At 45.8% G+C, this 17,345-nt stretch overlaps 1 protein-coding gene across 1 annotated transcript in view; it reads left to right on the forward strand.

Moving 5' to 3' along the window:
* Positions 1–4,268: 4,268 nt before the first annotated feature.
* The window catches only part of FBXL7 (F-box and leucine rich repeat protein 7), a gene marked incomplete at both ends in the record, with an annotated part of 433,708 nt that continues 420,631 nt past the window's right edge, over positions 4,269–17,345 (forward strand). Inside the window, one exon of the mRNA XM_080719761.1 lies at positions 4,269–4,305. Within this exon, the coding sequence (XP_080575887.1) occupies positions 4,269–4,305 (37 nt within the window). The remainder of the gene's footprint in view (positions 4,306–17,345) is intronic.

Below are 17,345 nucleotides of genomic sequence, written 5' to 3' on the forward strand. Positions count from 1 at the left end.
CTTCCAAGCGTTTTAGATAAGAAAGACTCAACCTGTAAATTCTCATTCATTTTATGTGACTTTGAATGCTTAGTTTAATAATTTCTTCCCAGCAACTGTGGCCCTTTTAAAAAAAAGCAAAGACCGAGAATGTGATATAACAGATCACTTTTATCTTTTTGCTTGCCGTTCGTTCATTCTGCAGGTATTGGCTGACGATGGCTTTGTACTAGGAGACAGTTTACTCAAAAAACACCGTCCTCATCTTAAGCAGTTTGCAAACTCATGTCAAAAGTTTGGAGGTTAGGTCTGGAAGCTAAATAGAAAGATTAATATTTTATTTTATTTTATTTTTTGCGGGTCTGGTGATAGAACCCAGGGGCATTCGACCTCTGAGCTCTACCCCCTGCCCTATTTTTTATTCTTTATTTTGAAACAAAGTCTCACTAAGTTGCAGAGGGCCTCACTAAGTAGCTGAGGGTGTCTGCAAACCACAATCCTCTGGTCTCAGCCTCCCAAATGCTGGGATTACAAGAGTGCGCCACTACGCCCAGCTCCGGCTTCCATCAGTATAATCTAAAGACTGACCATGTAACTTAGAGGAAAGATTTATTTTCTTCCAGTTTGGGGCTCAGAGCATGTGAGGCTGCACCCCCGCAGGGCACAATCCTTCAGCCACGTGCTGTGGGCCTACGTAGTACCACCCAGGCGAATCCTTCTTCTGGGATCAAAAACCCTCATCCCTCAATTACCTCAGCTCCAAACATTAACAAATGAGCCTTTAGGGGACATTTTATGTCTAACTCTAATGTTTGTATACCATCTTAATTTTGATAATTTAAATATATGTATATGTGAATAATATATTTAGCAGTAAGAGGGCTTTCTTTTCTTTTTGCTTAACGATTTTTCAAGCTTTTACAGTGAGTAGGCCAATGTGAATTTATAATCAGAATGAGGTTACAAAGTAAGCTGTTTTTCATGTTGTGTTTTAAATTGGGATTTCATATACTGAGTTATACCTGTTCCCATTATAGCTGGCAGTAGAGAGAACCTTGAAAATTATTTATTTCAAAGAAGATAAACATGCTGGGAATGGTGGCTCATGCTTGTAATCCCAGCATTCAGGAGGCTGAGATTGGAGGATCGTGGTTCATGGACAGCCTCAGCTACTTAGTGAGTCCATCTGCAACTTAGTGAGACCCTGTTTCAAAATAAAGAATAAAAAATAGGGCAGGGGGTGTAACTAACTAAGAAGTCAAATGCCCCTGGGTTCCATCCCCAGACTTGCCCCCCCCCAAAAAAAAAAGAAGATAAATAAATATTTGGTCATTGCAATTTTCTTTTCACAATCAGCTTTACTTTTTTTGTGGTTCTAGGAATTGAACACAGGGAGGGGCATTATACCTCCGAACTACACCCTAGTCCTTTTTTTCTTTTTCTTCATTATTTTGAAACAGGGTCTCACTAAGTTGCAGAGGGCCTCATTAAGTAGCTGAGGCTGGATGCAAATTTGTGGTCTTCCTGTCTCATCATCACAAGTTCTGGGATTACAAGAGTGTACCACCAAGCCTGGCTTAGCTTTAATATTAAAGATGCTGAATGGTAAGCTAATCCAAGAGGAAGGGCAGTGACTTCGAGTTTCATCATAGCCAGGTCAGGAGACAGAGTGATTGGGGTGGTAAAGCTGGGTGGTATAGCACCTGTCTGGGTTTCATTCTCAGTAAGGGAGGGAGGGAGAGAGGAAGGGAGAGAGGGAGGGAGAGAGCGCTAGCGAGCAGGAACCTGAGAACATAAACCCATCTTGTGTATACTTTGGGAGCGACTCCAGTCATTTCAACTTCTGAGCCTCAGTTTCTTTTTTTTGTCTGTTTCCTACTTGGGTACCTAGAAAGGCGTGGGAACCTCACAGAGATGACAATATATTAAAAAGCAAGTTGTGAACTCTACATCAAACATCAAGACAAGCTTTATTCTACTTTACAGCTAGTTTATCTTTAACCAAGCTTCCAAAGTGATGAGGTCCAGATCAGTGTCCTAAACAGCAACAGAAAATCCTAAGCCCCAGGTGGCAGCAATCTCCTTTTTCATGATGATAAAACTGATGTCAGCTTCGTTGTAGATTGGATGTATGCTTTGAGGTAAAAAGCACTAGAAATCCTCTTACTCTTTTGAACTTTTGAAACTCTTAGCTTATGCAGGGCTGATTACACAGCCTGTAATTAAATTACAGATATTTGGGAAATACAACTTATTGCCCAAGGAGTGCAGGACACTAGATAAGAAAGGGCGAGTTTTAAATATATTTATCATGCCTTTGGACTGGGACAGTAGAAATATTATCACACGGATCACACGGGTTCGAAGCCAGCCTCAGCTACTTAGTGAGGCTTTCAGCAACTTAGTGAGACCCTGTTTCCAAATAAAATATAAAAAAAAAAGGTCTGGGAAAATAGATGCATTTACTATTTACTATATTTCTTTTAATACTAATGATATCCCCTGCATAATGATTCTAGATTTTTTAAACTTTAGAATTTATTATTTATTATTATTATTATTATTATTATTATTATTATTATTGTGCTGGGGATTGAAACAGGGTCTCACTAAATTGGTGAGGCTGGCCTCAAACTTGGGATACTCTTGTCTCAGCTTCCTGAGTACTGAGATGACAGCGATTTTAGCAAATTAAAGAAAATTACCTAAATATAATTTAGGAAGTAGATCACTATCAATCTCTGTATGTGGTCACAAGACTTTTAGGAACTATGCAATTGTAAAACTCCCAGTTTTTCCTTTAAAGTATCACATGTGATCTCTATTATGAATATTAAAGTGTCATGTGATGTGTGCAGAATCATTATCTTCGCTCTAATTTAGCTTGTAACACCCAACAGCTGGGTATGGTGGTACACACTTGTAATCCTTGGAGGTGGAGACAGGAGGATCCCAGGTTCTAGGCTCGCAACTTAGTGACGCCCTTTTTCGGAGTTAGAATGCCCCTGGGTTTATTCCCCAGTCCTATCAAGAAGACAAAAACAAAAAACAAAAAAGACCCCACACTAAGATATGGTGTTATAAAATTCTAGGTATTTACATAGTAAAGGAGTAAAACATTAAGAGGAATTTCCTTTTTCTCCTTGATAGAGAAAAAGCCAAAGCAGCATTTTCAAGCTCTGTGAGCGCCCTGTAAATCTCCAAAAGAGGTTGGAAGGTATTAAACAAAGGCTAACACCCACCACAGGGGGAAATCATAGAAACTGGGAGAAAATACACTTCCTGGCTCAGCAGCTCTTAAAAGTTCTGAGCCAGGAAGCCTCCTCCTTCACGAGGCGGGAAGATCTTGGGCTGTCTGGGGACCGCTGCCTGCTAAGTTCCCTTCAGGTTTTCCCTCCCAGTGCCTCGCCTTAGTTCCAAACCTGGGAAGCCACAGGAGAAAGCCAACGTACGTACCAGAAAGATGTTGGAATCAGAAACTGATGGTGTTTATTTTAAATACCCTCGCACCTAAAATAGACCATTTTCGCAGACATCCCCGGGGAATTCCAGCGTCTCCTGGAAGCTCGTCCTACAAACCCAAGCCCGTAAAAGAACAATAGTAAAACGGGTCCAGCAGCACCTTCCTCCGCTCCCCACGGTTCCCGGGTGGGGCACAGAGCCCAAGCCCAGGATGGGCCAGGATCCTGAGCCGCGAAAAGGCGCGCTGCCCCTTTAAAAGGCCGCGCATCTCCGGGCCGGCCTTCCTCCCCGGGGCTCCAGCTGTGATTGACGCTGGGCGGCGAGAGGAGGCGCCTGGCGCTAACAAAAGTCCGGCCCGCGGGCGGGCAGCGCCGGGTCCTGGTCTCCGCTGGCTCGGGGCACCGCAACAAGTGGCCGCCGCGCCCTCCCCGGGGAAGCCGAGGGCGCGCGGAGCCGGCGCGGGGCGGGGGCCGGCGCGCACCGCAGGGGCGGGGGGCGCATGGGGACCCCGCGGCGGCGGCGCGGCGAGCCTGGGGGCGGCCCGGGGGCGCGGGCTCTCCGCGGCGCTGCGCCCTGCGGTCCCGAGCGCGGGCTCTGATCGCCTCGATCGCTGCAGCTGGCCGGTCCTCTCCAAGCGGGGTGCGGGGAAGGGGACCGAGCGCCCCTCCTCCGGAGCGCAGGGGCCGCCCCCGGCCGCAGACCCGCCCCAGACCGGGGGTCTGTGCCGCCCACGGTGCGGTCGGGCAGGCTTTCCTCTGGCCCAGCGCGCAGGAGGTGCGCCCCAGCCATGCAGTGTCCAGGGAGCCGGCGGGCATGACGGCCACAGGATGGGCGCGAACAATGGCAAACAGTACGGCAGTGAGGGTGAGTGGGCCGCCGTCCTCAGACTCCCCCATCGCGCCCCCACCCCGCCCTGCAGTCCTCCTCTCTCCCTCCCAGCTGGGAAGGCACGGCAGGGCGCCCGGGGGTCGTGGCGCACCCCTTTGGGCGCCCAGTCCTGACCATCACCTTCCCCGTCGCTCTGAGTGGTCAGTGAGTGGTGATCTTGCCCGGAGGATCGCTGCCACCGTGGGGGCTCTTTAAAGAACTCCCCAGGTTGTCTTTGGGAATGCTGAAGGAGCGCCTGTACCTCAACTTCCCCTCCCTGGGTACCTGGAGTTTAGGGTTTGGCAAGAGGGCGGAAGACGTTTGGAGAAAATAACGCAGTGAAACTTTTCCCAGGCCTTTGTGCTCCCGTTCTCTGGACTTTTCCTGTGGCAGGAAAAAGTTCTGGAAGAAGTTAAGCTTCCATTCTTTGCTAACTGCCCCTGGTCTGACAGCTCCGTGAAAGTAGCCACGTTGAGGTCCCGCGGCGAGGCGTGGAGTGGCCAGAGCTGGGTCTGGGCTCTCTCGGGGCTCGAGACCGGCAGAGGACCATCTGTTACGTGGGGCTGAAAGTCGCACAGAAATATTGCCTGTCAAGTGGGACCTTGGAAGTTGGGGAAACTTTAAACTCCGCCTACTTCTAAAAGGATGATGGATGTGTGGGTTGGCCTCTCCCGCGCCCCTCCTCCCTCCCTCTTTTTTGCATAAAACCATAGTGTTGTAACCCCGTTGATTAACAGCAAGCCCACAAAATGTAGAAGGCAAAGGCGTGTGTGTGTGTGTGTGTGTGTGTGTGTGTGTGTGTGTGTGCAGTTCAGAAGTTAAGGATTGTATCTAGCGAACTTGTTGAGTGGAGTCGAAGAGGCCAGGTTGGTCTTTACAGCCCGCACCCTGAGGACAGGCGGTTTCAAAGGAGGGGCAGGCTCCTGCAGACTAGGAATGCAGAACAGGGATTCAGCATGTGGTGTGAAGGAAACGCTTATCATCTTGTGCAAAACTTGGAGCTGTGGCCACAGAATGTGGGTGTCTCTCTCCGTGTTTGTGTCTGTGTTCGCTTCTAGGCAGCTCTGTGCAATCACAGCAGAAGCCTACCCTTAAAGAACCATATCCACATGCAACTTTGGTTGAAATTACTCTTTTCCAGATCATCATGTTTTGAATTCCGTGTGTGTGTGTGTGTGTGTGTGTCCTTATATCTTTTTTTCTGAGCAGTTATGTGAGTTTTTAAAAATCTTTTTAAATTTAAATGTCCTCTTAGATAGCAAATGTGAAAGTATGCCAAAAACATGATTGGAGAATCTGGACCACTCCCCAAATCATCTTTGAGTTAGTGTATTTGAGATGTGTGTTAGTGTATTTCAGATGTGTGGAAGGCTTGCATTGTGTAATCCTGGGACTTGGGAGGCTGAGACAGGAGGACGGCAGGAGGAGGGGTCAGCCAACAGACACTCTGCAACTTATGCCATGTTTCAAAATAAAAAATAAAATAGGGCTGAGGAGCCGGGCATAGTGGCGAACGCTTTGTAATCCCAGCGCTTGGGAGGCTGAGTCAGGAGGATTGCGCAGGTTCGAAGCCAGCCTCAGCTACTTAGTGAAGCTCTCAGCAACTTAGTGAGACCCTGTTTCCAAATTAAGTATAAATTAGGTCTGGGAGTGTAGCCGGGAGGTAGAAAAGCCCCTGGGTTCCACCCCTAGTACCACCCAGCGATATAAGACCTTGGGTTTAATTTCCTGTGAACACACACACACACACACACACACACACACACGCGCGCGCGCGCGTGCGCGCACACACACGTGAAAAATGAAAGATTAAGCCTTCTAACTCTGAGTTTATTAAAAAGTGAGGGAATTTTCCATTATTGTGGTGTGTGCTCCTGAGTTCTGGGTTGGCATAAGTCGCACTACTTGAAGGCTGGGGTGGGGGAGGCAGCCCAAGAAGAACTTAAGAGTGGCCGCTGCTGGTTCTTGAGTAAAACCCCTCCGCCGCCCTCCTGGTCCTTTGCAACTCGCTCTATGTCCCAGCGTTCTCGTTTTGTGCAGTGTGTGGTATATGACGACTTCCTGTCTGAACAGCAGAGTTTTCGGCCCTTGGGAGAGAAGAGGAGAGACAGGGAACTAATGTTCTCCAGCTGTTATCCGTAAATGCTACCTCTGCATTTTCACTTCAACTGAAGTCAGATTTTACTGGGTTCCGATTTGGATACACTGTGGACTTTTAGAGGAAACACCTCTTGTTGCTCAGCTGATCGAAATGGACCAATAGGAAACTTCTGGGATGTGACTGTGAGTTTTGGCTGGAGAGACGCACTGTGTTTAGTTTTCATTAGCCCTTTTCTGAATGCATCAAGATTCTTCTGTGATAGGCAAGGGAGGGAAAACAGAGAAACAAGTAATAAGTAATATGAACTTTTTCTTTCTCTTCTCTCCCTTCGTACTGTGTCCCCTCCTAAATAAGGTTATATGTAATTTGATATAGTCAACATTATTATTAGGTGATAAAATCTATGAAGATAAGCCAGTTGGAATTTGATGTGTCAGTACCAGCTTTCTTATCTAACATGTCAAATTTCAAAGACAGTGAAAATAACCCCTGGACATAGTATCTATTGTCAAAGGAGTCTGAAAATTAAGACAGTTTTCTAGATTGGATATAGTCTAGGCATGGTATATTTCAAAGGAGAATTTATCAATGAATGCCTATCAATAGAGTACAGTGAGAGATTATTCAATGATAAGACACTGGTGTTTGTGTGTACTTCACAAAGTCTGTGACTTAAATGTATTTTACCATTTCATGGCAGTTGGCACCACCAGGCACTTGCCCCTTGAATATTGCAAATATTAATTATTGAATTCTTAGAACTTTGAAGTACAAGTATTTCAGCTGGATGTGGTGGCACACACTTGTAATCCCAAATCTTGGGAAGCTTGAGACAAGAGAATTGCAAATTCGATGCCAGCCTGGGTAATTTAGCAAGGCCCTCTGCAACTTAGCCAGAACTTGTTTTAAAATAACAAAAGAGATAAGGCTGGGCCCATGACTCAAAGGTAGAATGCCCCTGTGTTCAGTCTCCAGTCTCCAGTATCCAAATAGTCAATATTTCATTGGTAATTACACTCCTTTCTCCTTGTTGAAAATACTTTTTTTTTTTTTTTTTTAAATCTGACAACAACAAAAGGCTATTCTTGAGACTTACCAGGTGCGGAAGTTTTCAACTCAGTGTGATTCAAGGGCCTATGGGTACCAATATCACCTGGTAGCTTGTCAGAAATGAAATGGAAATCTCAGGTTTCCTCTAGAATTAGTTAGTTGCTTATCAGGTGCATGTTGAGGTTATGGAAAGGTCTTATATAGAGGACATGGTATCCACATAGGCATCAGGAATTTAATTCAGACTTCAACTCTCGGAGTCTTTCTAAAGTGGAGGAATTCCTGGGAAGTTTTCTCTAAAGTAGAGAAATTCCTTAGAGGCATGACTTGTCATTATCTGCTCCTTGAATGTGTGGTCGTTCATTTCATTGTGCTCCTCACATAGTGCAGCAATAGTCCACTTAGGGATGATTAGTCCTGGGAGGATATGTCATAATTAATAGGGAATTTAAGACTTCGCCGGCCAAGAAATCAGCACGTACCCTTCCCCTTTTGTCATCCCCCTTTATGTCTGTTCTCATCAGTCTCTCTCTTCTCCCTCCCACTCAGTAGGTCTCTAAGTCTTTGCTTTTCTCCCTACAACAAAGATATGTGCCAATCTTAATGGATGTGTCCAAAGTGTTTTGTTTTCCTAAATCCTTGATAAATATGCAGATTTATAGTCCAGTTTAGAGCTCCACCTCCTATTGGCAGACTTGAATTTAGCCCCGGGGGGGGGGGGGGGATCTACCACACCAGTCTTCATCATTAGCTTTCTAGAAATATAAGTGAATGTCTAAATGATTAGTATGTTCTGGTAAATTATTTCATGCAGGGCCATTTTTTCCCCCTCTTTATCTTTCAGAGAGTGTAAGTTACAGTCCCCGTGGCGAAGTCTGGAGAATGAGTTGGGGACACAAAGCCATTAGAACCATTAGCTCTGACTCCAGTTAAGCCAAATAAACAAATCTGAGTTGTAGGAGGAAGAGGGAGCTGCCTTCCCTGCCTTTTAAGGTTTCTGAGCCTTGCCATGGCTTACTGGTGGTTTCGCTGTTCTGTTTATTCTACTCCAGCAGGTCAGCTGCAGGACCACTTATGCTGTTAACAGCTCCTTTGCATGGCTCTGGAGGTTGCGGAATTGAGCTGGTGAAGCCAGAGCCATGGGCCTGATCGCTGGTAGCTCTCTGCTCTGCTGAGGGCCTTTTCTTCATCTCAGATGGGTGCTGTCAGATAAGATGAGAGGAGCCAGTTGCCCAAGAGTGCAAATCATCACAAGCCTATCACCACCTCCAACATGTATCGTGGCATTATAATGATGCTAACGCTCATAGCAAGTTTACCATGTCTAGGCGTGATGCTGAACACTCAGCAGGCACTGCCTCCTTCATCCTCCTGATGGTCCTATGGGGCAGGGCCTCATCTGTGCCCCAATTTAGTCCTGAGGAAACCCGGGGCCAAGAAAGATTACAGTTTCCCCAGAGTTGTGTAGTGAGTATGGGCTGCTGCAGGATTCTGGGCAAACTAATCCCAGAATCAGCAGTTCATACATCAACTAATATATGTGGACTATATGCTTCTCTCTATGTGCCAGCCACTGTTAGATCCTTTGGTAAAGGAGTAAACATATAACAATTCTGTCCTTTTCATTTATGTGTTTATGTTTGCGAGTTTGTGTTGTTGGGGAGGAAGGGAAGTGGGGCATCTAGCACACAGAGTAACTCAGTAAAGCTCATGGAATATCCAAGGGGCCACGGTCTCTGAATGGAGAGAATTGGGCAGGAGAGAGGAAGAGGCATGACAACTTTGATTAGTCACTGCTGGCCTTATCAAGGAATTGGCATTTAGACCAGGACTTAAAGGAAATGAAAGACTGGGCTTTGAGGATCTAACTACCCTCTTGTTGTTGTTAACTGCTATTGTTATTAAACTGGGATGACTATTCTTTGTGACGGGCCCCGCCCATCAGCCAGTAAGTCCGAGAGCTAAGATGGCGCTGAGCGGAAATCTTCCCCAGAGCACTTAGGTGGTAAACAGCTTTCAGGAAGTGACGACAAGAGCATGAGATACACGGGAACACCGCATGCCATAGGGCAACAGCCAATGGACTGGCTGTTGCCATGAGTTGTGCACGTGAACAGTCTGCTGATTGGCTGTTGGGCTCTATATAAGGGGAAGATTTCTGGGGGGAAGGAGAGAGAGAGAAGAGAAGATTTACGGGAAGAAGATTTGCGGGAACTGTACAAGAACCTGGGGTAATAAAACTGCTTGAGGAAGATCGTGTAAGAGTCGTCACTGCGCACGACAAGTGGTTGGCCCGTACGGGGACCTTCGCTTTGATCAGAACCTCGGCAGTCCAGGGCAGCCGGCTGGTAAGTACTCCTTGACTCCGAAAAGGGAGGAGGAGGCTCCGTTTACGGAGGGTTATTTTCCCCGATCAAAGGGGGCTCCATTAAGGAGGATATTTAGTAAATAAGGCTCGCGGATAAGCGAGGCTCGCGGAAAAGCGAGGAACAGCGCTGTATTTTCCCCGATCAAAGGGGGCTCCATTAAGGAGGATATTTTTTAGTGTAAGTAAGTTAGAGAATCGGGCTGGTCCTGATTCGACAAGATGGGAAATAGTCCATCTCACCCATTGCATAAAGCATTGAAAGCTTTGTTGAAAAGTAGAGGCCTAAAGCTTAGGGACAAGACAATACAAGATTTTCTCGAACAAATAGATAGGGTAGCGCCATGGTTTACAGTATCAGGGAATCTTTCTTTAGCAAGCTGGGATAAATTGGGAAGAGACGTAGAACGCGCCGAAGAACAAGGTATTGTCACAGGAGGGACTCGGCCGCTTTGTCGGCTGATTCGTGCCTGTTTGGAAGAAAGGCGCTTTAGAAAATTTGTGCAGGAGGGCCAGGCAGCTTTAGACGGTGTAAAAGAGGAACGTTCAACTTCCTCTAAAGTGGCCAGTGAGGAGGATTCAGAGTCAGAGGGGGAGGATGACTCTGAGGAGGAATTAGAGGCCATTGGTAAACAAGTGAAAGCTTTTGAACTGATTAAAGAGGAAATTTCGCCTCCTCCGTATAACCCTTCTGCGCCCAGAGCAGGAGAAGGTGTCTCTTTTAGTAGTCAGATGTGGAGAGATGCGGGAATTTTTTTAGCAAATCAAGCTTTCCCAGTTTTCCAGCTGCAGGAGGGGGGAAATCGTTATCATGAGCCTTTGGACTTTAAAATAGTTAAGCATCTCGCAGAGTCAGTTCGCACATATGGGTCGTCAGCTGCTTTCACTATAGCAATAATAGAGAGTTTACATCGCTATGCCATGACCCCAGGAGACTGGCAAAATTTGGTTAGGGCCACCTTAAATCCTGGCCAATATTTGGATTGGAAAGCTTATTATATAGAATATGCCACTGAACAAGCTGCACGTAATCGAGCAGCAGGAAATTCAGCCTGGGATATAGACATGCTGATGGGCCAAGGACGATTTGCTAATCAACAGCTTGGGTATCCACAACAGGTGTATGAACAAATCAACAGACTCGCTACCCAGGCCTGGAAGGCCCTCCCTAACAAAGGAGAGGTATCTGGTAACCTTACAAAGATTACTCAAGGATTGACTGAACCCTTTTCAGACTTCGTTGCCCGTCTAGTAGAGGCTGCGGGAAGAATTTTTGGGGATTCTGACGCGGCCATGCCGCTCATTAAACAATTGGTCTATGAGCAATGCACTAAAGAATGCAGACAGGCCATCACTCCTTACAAACATAAAGGCCTAGAGGTGTGGATGAAGGTGTGCAGGGAACTCGGAGGACCCTTAACCAATTCAGGACTTGCTGCAGCCATTATACAGGCCTCCGGACAACAAAGTAAGAATAGTACCAAAAATGGCAATTGTTTTTCCTGTGGAGCGACAGGACACTTAAAACGAGATTGTCCTAAGTGTAGGGCGTCCCAATCTTATCCTTCTCCTCCTGAGTATTGTCGTCGATGTAGAAAAGGAAGGCATCCTACTTTTGAGTGCCGTTCGGTTAAAGATATCGATGGCAACCCTTTGCCCTATACTGGAAAGCAATCATCAAATACTCAGACAAAAAACGGGAGGGCGGGCCCTCGTTCCCAGGGCCCACAAAAATATGGGAACCCTCAGGTGTATGGGGCCATGGAGACACAGCCACCTCAGTGGCCCAATTTACAGCCTCCGGAACAGTCCGGCGAGCCACTCCAGGTTCGGCAGGATTGGACCTCTGTGCCACCTCCAGGCTGGTATTAACGCCACAAATGGGGGTTCAAATTATTGAAACAGATTTTCAAGGTCCTCTGCCACCTAATTCTGTTGGCTTACTTTTTGGAAGGTCTTCCTCTACCATGAAAGGACTTGTAGTCCATCCGGGGGTTATAGATGAGGATTATACCGGTATTATCAAAGTGATGGTTTCAGCGCCCCGGGGTATCGTTGCCATTTCCCCTGGGGATAGAGTGGCACAGTTACTTTTGCTTCCCAGTCTACATGGTATGTTTCCTTCAGCAGAGGGACGACGCGGTATTGGTGGGTTCGGTTCTTCAGGAAATGAGTTAATATCTCTTGCCTTTGATATGGGAACTCGTCCCTTGATAACCTTGGACGTGGAAGGCAAGCAAATCCTAGGACTTTTAGATACTGGGGCAGATAAAAGTGTCATCGCCTGTAAAGATTGGTCATCTTCATGGCCCACTCAAAAGGCTACCGGAGAACTTAGAGGTTTGGGTTATGCTAAAACCCCTGACCTCAGTGCTAGGGCTTTACATTGGAAAGATCAGGAGGGACATAAGGGGCAGTTTGAACCCTATGTGCTGGAGCTGCCAGTTTCCCTCTGGGGAAGAGATTTATTAGTGGACATGGGATATTCCTTACAAAATACATCTTATTTCCCCCAAGCCCATAATATTCTCCTTCGCCAGGGCTACCACCCTTCCTACGGGCTGGGAAAACACCTCCAGGGACGTAAAAGCCCAATTCCTACTAAAGAAAAGAGTGGTCGCGAGGAACTGGGTTTTGTGCAGTAGCCACTGAGGAGGCAATTCCCATTACCTGGAAGACGGGAGATCCAGTATGGGTTCCTCAGTGGCCTCTCTCCCGTGAAAAGCTTGAAGTAACAAGGAAATTAGTACAAGAGCAATTACAGTTAGGCCATATCCGGCCATCCACCTCTCCTTGGAATACCCCGATTTTTGTGATAAAGAAAAAATCTGGAAAATGGAGGTTATTACACGACCTCCGAGCCATAAATAGCCAAATGCAGATTATGGGGCCAGTCCAACGAGGGCTTCCACTCCTCTCTGCTATTCCGAAGGAGTGGCCACTTATCAGCATAGATATAAAAGATTGTTTTTTCTCCATCCCTTTAAATCCTGCGGATACTCCTCGTTTTGCTTTTACTGTTCCCTCTATTAATCAAGAGGAAATTGACAGTAGATATGAATGGGTGGTCCTCCCACAAGGAATGGCCAATAGCCCTACCCTCTGTCAATTATATGTAAATAGTGCTCTTGAGCCCGTAAAAACCAAATTTCCAGAAATTCGGTGTATTCATTACATGGATGACATTTTGTTAACCACAAAAAATCCCTCCATACTTGAGGAGGCTTATTGTCACCTTGTAAAGATTTTGGAAACTCATCAATTATTCATCGCCTCAGAAAAGGTACAAAGAGGAGAAAATATACACTTTCTTGGCAACATTGTTCTCCCCCATGCAGTCCTGCCTCAAAAATTAATCATCCGCACTGATCAATTAAAAACCCTCAATGATTTCCAAAAACTGTTGGGAGACATTAATTGGGTTCGACCCTTTTTACAAATTCCTAACCATGCCTTGAAACCTTTATATAATCTGCTCGTAGGCAATCCTCAATTAGATTCTCCTCGCGTCCTTACCGATGAGGCCCGCCATGCGTTACAATTAGTAGAACAAGCACTTACGAAAGCGTCTCTCCGTCGAGTGACCCCTGGACAGCCATTATGGGCTTGTATCCTGGCCACTGAAAAACAGCCTACTAGTGTTCTTTGGCAACAAGGACCCCTTCTTTGGATTCACCCCAAAGTCTCCCCTCAAAAGGTAGTTGAATATTATCCCACCAGTGTAGCAAGCCTTGCCCTTAAAGCCATTCAGCAGTGCATCCAACATTTTGGCAGAACGCCCGATAAGTTGGTGGTACCGTACACTGCTCTGCAAGTACAAACGCTGGTAGCCACTATTGATGATTGGGCTATACTTATGTGCTCTTTCAGTGGTGAAATAGACAATCATCTTCCCAAAGATCCATTGTTACATTTTGTTCTGGAACATCCTCTCATTTTCCCATTGGTCACTAAAAACAAACCTGTAGCTAATGCAATTAACATTTTTACTGATGGATCCAAAACTGGTGTGGGGGCCTACCTAATAGAGGGAAGCGATCCTGTTATCATCCAATATTCACATACCTCTCCACAACTGGTTGAATTAAATATTGTTTTAGAAATTTTTAAGAGAGTTTCTTCTCCTTTCAATTTATTATCAGATTCACAATATGTGGTTAATCTGGTTAGATCGCTTGAATGTGCGGGTCAACTCTCTTTACATACTCCTATTCATTCTATGGCTAGCCAAATCCAGATTTATATACATTTAAGAAAGACACCATTCTTTATCCAGCACGTTAGGGCACATACTGGATTACCTGGCCCTATTACATATGGAAATGATCTAGTAGATAAACTCACCAAGATACATATGATTTTTTCTCTTACTCAAATGCAACAGGCACAGGCATTTCACCGTCAATATCATGTAAATTCTAAAACATTACAACAGCGATTTAAAATCCCTCGACATCAGGCTCGGGAAATTGTAAAAACCTGTAATGCCTGTGCCCCTTTTTTACACCCCCCACATGTGGGCATTTGCCCACGAGGCTTGCTCCCTCTACATCTCTGGCAAATGGATGTAACTCACATATCTGAATTTGGAAAATTGAAATATATCCATGTTTCCATAGATACTGTCTCTGGAATTATTCATGCATCTGCTCATGCCGGGGAAAAGGCACATGACGTCGTCAATCATTGCCTTGAGGCCTGGGCAGCATGGAATATGCCTAAAGAAATAAAAACTGATAATGGCCCGGCTTATACTTCCCAAAAATTCACATCTTTTTGTTCACAGATGGGAATAACTCTAAAGCATGGCCTTCCGTACAACCCTCAGGGACAGGGTATTGTGGAACGCGCCCATCGTACTCTTAAAGAATGCTTGATAAAACAAAAAGAGGGAATTGGAACCAATATGAAACCGAAGCAGCGCCTATCCTTAGCCCTTTTTACTTTGAATTTTTTGCAATTAGATGTCAATGGCAAGACTGCTGCCGATCGTCATTTTGCCCCCTCGGGTACGAGCCAGGGTTTCGTGCGTTGGAAGGATGCCCTCACAGGGCAATGGAGGGGACCTGACCCAGTGCTCACATGGGCCAGAGGCTCTGTTTGTGTGTTTCCACAGAACGGCGCCGATCCTGTCTGGGTTCCAGAGCGGCTGACTCGTCTGGTGAAACAAAAGGATGATGAGCCATCGACTGATTCTTTTGGGGACCATGATACTGTGGAATTCCAAGGATAGGAAGTGATCCACAATGGGGGCTTTTGATTGCTTTTTCTTTTCTATTGCCTTTGAGTCATTCTGCTCAAGTTCTTCCCCGCTTAATCCTTTTACCTTTTCCCCTTAAAATTGGCACAGGAGCAAATTCTACTTTTGCAGGTTATAATTTTACTTATTAGAGCCTGACCATGGCCTTTCATTCTAACCTATTTGATCTGTGGCTTCTTTGTGGGATAAATGGCAGTTGCACGGATTTAGCTCCCCTTGTCATGATTAATGATAATGCGTTTATTGCCGCTAATCTTTCTTGCGAGCTTTCTGCATATCCTACAGATAACCGGTCATCGAAATTTGACAATTTGACAAGACGGTTGCGGTTGGAGATCATCAAAACCAATACTACTCAAGTTGACCCGGTGATGGCCCGCACCTTGATGTCCTGGATCCAACAAGCAGCTCGTCATTTAAAAGAGTGGGCTGGACTGGGTGCTCTTGGTCTTTGTCTGGTCTTACTGTGTATCTTATGTCTCTACTGTCTTAGAAAACTAATCCGTCAGCGCGCTACAGATCAAGTGCTCATAGCTCAGGCATTTGCAGCCATGGAGTTGGGACAATCCCCTCAAATATGGCTTGCGGCGATGGGAAAGTCTTAATGACAGGATGCCAGCTAGGACTGCACTCGGGACCCCGGGAGGGTGCATCCCGAGGAGGGCATGCTCAACTGCATACGGGTTGCCACTGATTCTTGTCCCGTCCCTGGCAAAAGGTGGTGGGCCTAGAAGCCCCTTCCAAACATACAGGGGTTGAGTCCTCTGTCCTCTCCTGTCTGAAAAAACAAAAAAGGGGGAACTGTGACGGGCCCCGCCCATCAGCCAGTAAGTCCGAGAGCTAAGATGGCGCTGAGCGGAAATCTTCCCCAGAGCACTTAGGTGGTAAACAGCTTTCAGGAAGTGACGACAAGAGCATGAGATACACGGGAACACCGCATGCCATAGGGCAACAGCCAATGGACTGGCTGTTGCCATGAGTTGTGCACGTGAACAGTCTGCTGATTGGCTGTTGGGCTCTATATAAGGGGAAGATTTCTGGGGGGAAGGAGAGAGAGAGAAGAGAAGATTTACGGGAAGAAGATTTGCGGGAACTGTACAAGAACCTGGGGTAATAAAACTGCTTGAGGAAGATCGTGTAAGAGTCGTCACTGCGCACGACAATTCTTTATGCTTGTCTTAGTCAGTTTGAGCTGCTATAACAAAGGACTCTATATACTGAATGGCTTCTGGAGACTGAAAGTTAGAAATCAGGATGCCAGCATGTTCAGGTTCTGGTGGGGTCTCCCCTCTGGTCTTCATATGGCCAGATTTTCACTGTATCTTCACATTGCGACGGCTCAAAGAGAGTTAAGCTAGTTCTCTGTTGTCATTTTCTCCTTCTCCTCTGCCTCCTCTTCTTCCTCCTTTTCCTCTTCCTCCTCCTCTTCTTTCTTCTCTATTGGTGCAAATTAATCACACGTCAGAGTGAGATTCAAAGTGATTAAAACATACATGCCTACATATTTGGTATATTTACTCCATATCCCCGCCCCCTCCCCTTCCTCGCTTCCCACACATGTTGGTGAGATTGGTAGTGAAAGCTTGTATGAATGCAACCTTACTTGAACTGCTTCCGTGCTCAGCCCTGTTTTCCCTTTTCCTCCCTTCCTCCCTCAATCTCTTCTCACTGTTTTACTGTTTTCTTTCATTTGACTGGAATCCCTTTTGCATCCTCTGTTTGTTCTGGCTTTCACATATGAGAGAAAATATATGACCCTGATACAATCCCATGGTGAGGGTGGAGACCTTGTAGCTCATTACCTAACACAAGCACTACCTCTGATACTGTCATTTTCTGATTAGGGTTTCAACATACAAATTTGGGGGTAATAGAAACATTCAGTCTCTTGCAATATGTGAGGGCGTCGGTTATTTTGTGCAAAGTGTAGCATTATTAGTCTTCTGTAGTTGCTACCATGGAACAGAGTCAGTCTGGCCACTAGGCATAGCCTTTCCCTAGATTATTGGAAATATCTAATTATATCAGATAATTTGCAACTTCATTTAGGGGGAGGAGGAGAGGACCCAGAAAATGCTTTTCAAATGTAGTATCCTGTTACTACTTTGCCTTATAAATGTTACCTGAATTACTGGAGATGTACATATTCACCTAAAGACACCTTCAAAGGTGGCTTTAATTTTGAGATGGAAGTAGGCTTTCACTTTTTATTTTGGCTCTTTCAGTAAATAATTCCATTCCATTGCAAATCAGAAGATAAA

Source organism: Muscardinus avellanarius (genome assembly GCF_963383645.1).
Source record: "Muscardinus avellanarius genome assembly, chromosome: 1".
Classification (NCBI taxonomy): domain Eukaryota; kingdom Metazoa; phylum Chordata; class Mammalia; order Rodentia; family Gliridae; genus Muscardinus; species Muscardinus avellanarius.